This window comes from Palaemon carinicauda, chromosome 5 (genome assembly GCF_036898095.1).
Source record: "Palaemon carinicauda isolate YSFRI2023 chromosome 5, ASM3689809v2, whole genome shotgun sequence".
Taxonomy (NCBI): Eukaryota; Metazoa; Arthropoda; class Malacostraca; order Decapoda; family Palaemonidae; genus Palaemon; species Palaemon carinicauda.
In genome coordinates this window covers 135,914,120-135,918,418 of record NC_090729.1, presented here as the reverse complement: position 1 = coordinate 135,918,418, position 4,299 = coordinate 135,914,120, and the positions used below count along the sequence as shown (strand labels likewise).

Below are 4,299 nucleotides of genomic sequence, written 5' to 3'. Positions count from 1 at the left end.
TCCTTTGACAAAATGATTATTTCTTGTATGTACGCTTTTGCAATTTATATTTGAATTATTTCTTATAGTTTTATTTCCTTTTTTGTTCGCAGATGGACGAGTTGATCTTGCGCTGTAGAGTATGTGAAGAGAAAATAGTAATGAGACCACTGAGAAATCTAAACTGCGGACATTCTCTGTGCTTGGAATGTGTAGACCAGATCCTCCCAGAGGCGTCTGACATAAGATGTCCTGATTGTCATGAACTCTTTACTGCAAAAGAAACATCAAATGTGAAACTTACTTTTCCTTGGCTTAGATTATCTCACCCTCAATTATCATCTGAATTTGAAAACTCTGTGGAGTCTGTCTCAAACCAAACGGATGAAAATAGTTTTAAAAATCCTGTTTCAAAGATAAACGGTGTTTATATTGATGACTATGGACAAGGACCATTTTGGAGAGTATATTTACCTGACTATACTTGCCAAATCATATCGCCAAAAACCCAGCAAAACTCGTATGGAGCGAGGCATCACGTTACATATGGTATCTTGCCATCATTCTCAAATACCCACATACTTAGAACGTACGGAGATTTCGAGAGTCTATATAATCGTTTAGCAGTCATATACCCCTTTGTCGTACTACCTCCTCTTCCAGGTAAGCCGATGATAGGTACCTGCGTACATGAATTCACTGAGAAGCAAAGGTCTCTGCTGCAGAACTGGATAGACCGAATCTGTCGCCACCCGGTGCTTTCACAGAGCATTCTCTTTCAGCAGTTCATCACAGGTAGTGAGCAGAAATCCTGGGAAAATAGTTATGAAGAAGAAAGCATATATGAATCATTAATCAAGTGTCTCTTTGATAATAACACATTAGAGTATTCATCTAATTTGTCAGAGTTTCAACGATTAGTCAAAGCACAAGAGCTCTTCATAGGTACATTAAGCAAAGAACTTGTGTCTCTTCAAAGTATTTGTAGAATTATTGCAGATAGTTATGCAACTTTTTACAAGCAAGAATATGATACCCTTAGCTTTTCCTTCAAGAGACTTGGCCAAGCCTTGAAATTAGACAGATCCAGCCTTCCAGAAATCATGCATCACATAAGCCAAGCTTATTTCGATATTGGGAAAATATGGGAAATGGAAGATGGGAAAGATTGGAGGTCCTTGGAAAATCTATTTTTGGAATACCAGATCTTGTTAGAAGGACTTAGCAAGACTTGTAATTTTGCCAGCAGAACCTTCAACCACTGTAAATGGAGCTCGCCTGAAGTCAGTGTTTCTGGAGATGGATCCACAGGCACTAAGGAGCGCAGCGTTGTTTCTTGTGCCTTGCAAGCTGAAATTGACCATTTTCATCAACAGATCACCAGGGATTTTGGAACCACAGTAAAAGCGTTCATTGTAGCTCAAATTCATTTGTATCAGAGGATTACAGAAAGGCTGAGAGAGGGCTTGGAAAAGGTCATCAGTGGTGATGATGAAAATTCAGCCTCTTTTTTTGGTACTTGAATTTTTTTTCCTTGTGTATCTGTTGTGATACCTAAATTCAGCTCTATTAAGTATTGCAGAGCTTTGTTTGCTACCCAGTGTGTTGTGTGCACCGATAGAAAACTTAATAAGTGATCTTTTCCTTTAAACCCTTTTGAGCCCTAAAATTTTGTCATATGAATGTGCATAGGATCCTTTTTTAATGTTCTGTATGAAGTTCATTAAGAGGTGTTAAACTGGTGGAAAATTACTGTGCATCAGAAAAAGAAATAATATGAAAAGCCACTTTTTACACATTCATTGAATTTCTGAATTATTATTTATGCTTCTTCTTTCATCGTGGTTACTTTGATATCTTTTATTGATATTCAAGGTCCCGCTTTGGTGCCATTGGTACCAGAGAGTATTACCACCAATTTTGAATTATTTTCTTTTGAATAATGTGGCGATTGAAGAAAATATTCATTATTACACACCTGTGATATCACACCTGAGCTGAAAAGGCATATATTCATGGTTTACCTGCAAACTGAAATTTTACAGGATTGCCTTTAGCTTTTTCATAAGTGTATGAAATACATTTTCTAATTAGAATTATTTCTTTGGTAATTGCATGTCCACATAGTAACCATTGTTTTGATTCATCACTGCTATATAATGTGACAACAATGTATAAATAAGAACTAATAAAATATATATTTATGTAAAAGTTTTATAGTTTTTAATATTTACAATTAGATAAACCTTATCTTACAAACTATCAATCTAGATCTTTGCGAAATATTTATAGCTCATTAAATTTCTTTTAAATTCTTAGATTCTTAAGAAACATTAATACTAATGATTCCCCTTTTACTTGACACTAGCAAGTACTCTTACTCAACAACTGTGAGTAGACTTCAGTTGTCAGAAATCTGCAACACTCATTGACCCATCCCTAGCTCACATGGGAAGCAGGGCTGTTATTCTATTGAATCCATCAACCCTGATCAGGATTTGAACTCTGGACTATGTATTGGAAGCTTTCTTTTAAAATAGCTGAGCCATTTAGTACCTAGTCAAGTGTGACGGGTCTTCATTTGATTACGCTCAGAAGGGTATGTACTATGATATCAAAATTTGAGATGCTTACAACCTGGATGCTGTTCATTGGTAGTTAAAGTGTGACGGGTCTTCATTTGATTACGCCCAGAATGGTATATAGTAAGATACCAAAATTTGAGATGCTTACAACCTGGATGCTGTTCATTGGTAGTTAAAGTGTGACGGGTATTCATTTGATTACGCTGAGAAGGGTATGTACTAAGATACCAAAATTTGAGATGCTTACAACCTGGATGCGGTTCATTGGTAGTTAAAGTGTGACGGGTCTTCATTTGATTACGCTGAGAAGGGTATGTACTATGATACCAAAATTTGAGATGCTTACAACCTGGATGCGGTTCATTGGTAGTTAAAGTGTGACGGGTCTTCATTTGATTACGCTGAGAAGGGTATGTACTAAGATACCAAAATTTGAGATGCTTACAACCTGGATGCGGTTCATTGGTAGTTAAAGTGTGACGGGTCTTCATTTGATTACGCTGAGAAGGGTATGTACTAAGATACCAAAATTTGAGATGCTTACAACCTGGATGCGGTTCATTGGTAGTTAAAGTGTGACGGGTCTTCATTTGATTACGCTCAGAAGGGTATGTACTATGATATCAAAATTTGAGATGCTTACAACCTGGATGCTGTTCATTGGTAGTTAAAGTGTGACGGGTCTTCATTTGATTACGCCCAGAATGGTATATAGTAAGATACCAAAATTTGAGATGCTTACAACCTGGATGCTGTTCATTGGTAGTTAAAGTGTGACGGGTATTCATTTGATTACGCTGAGAAGGGTATGTACTAAGATACCAAAATTTGAGATGCTTACAACCTGGATGCGGTTCATTGGTAGTTAAAGTGTGACGGGTCTTCATTTGATTACGCTGAGAAGGGTATGTACTATGATACCAAAATTTGAGATGCTTACAACCTGGATGCTGTTCATTGGTAGTTAAAGTGTGACGGGTCTTCATTTGATTACGCTGAGAAGGGTATGTACTATGATACCAAAATTTGAGATGCTTACAACCTGGATGCTGTTCATTGGTAGTTAAAGTGTGACGGGTCTTCATTTGATTACGCTCAGAAGGGTATGTACTATGATATCAAAATTTGAGATGCTTACAACCTGGATGCTGTTCATTGGTAGTTAAAGTGTGACGGGTCTTCATTTGATTACGCCCAGAATGGTATATAGTAAGATACCAAAATTTGAGATGCTTACAACCTGGATGCTGTTCATTGGTAGTTAAAGTGTGACGGGTATTCATTTGATTACGCTGAGAAGGGTATGTACTAAGATACCAAAATTTGAGATGCTTACAACCTGGATGCGGTTCATTGGTAGTTAAAGTGTGACGGGTCTTCATTTGATTACGCTGAGAAGGGTATGTACTATGATACCAAAATTTGAGATGCTTACAACCTGGATGCTGTTCATTGGTAGTTAAAGTGTGACGGGTCTTCATTTGATTACGCTGAGAAGGGTATGTACTATGATACCAAAATTTGAGATGCTTACAACCTGGATGCTGTTCATTGGTAGTTAAAGTGTGACGGGTATTCATTTGATTACGCTCAGAAGGGTATGTACTATGATACCAAAATTTTAGATGCTTACAACCTGGATGCTGTTCATTGGTAGTTAAAGTGTGACGGGTCTTCATTTGATTACGCTCAGAAGGGTATGTACTATGATATCAAAATTTGAGATGCTTACAAC

The 4,299-nt window shown here is 37.1% G+C and overlaps 1 protein-coding gene across 1 annotated transcript in view; it reads left to right on the top strand.

Annotated features, from left to right (window-relative positions):
* LOC137640598 (sorting nexin-33-like) overlaps positions 1-2,159 on the top strand; it is a 13,797-nt gene extending 11,638 nt beyond the window's left edge. Inside the window, exon 2 of the mRNA XM_068373109.1 lies at positions 93-2,159. Within this exon, the coding sequence (XP_068229210.1) occupies positions 93-1,502 (1,410 nt within the window). The 3' untranslated portion in view covers positions 1,503-2,159. The remainder of the gene's footprint in view (positions 1-92) is intronic.
* Positions 2,160-4,299: the final 2,140 nt, after the last annotated feature.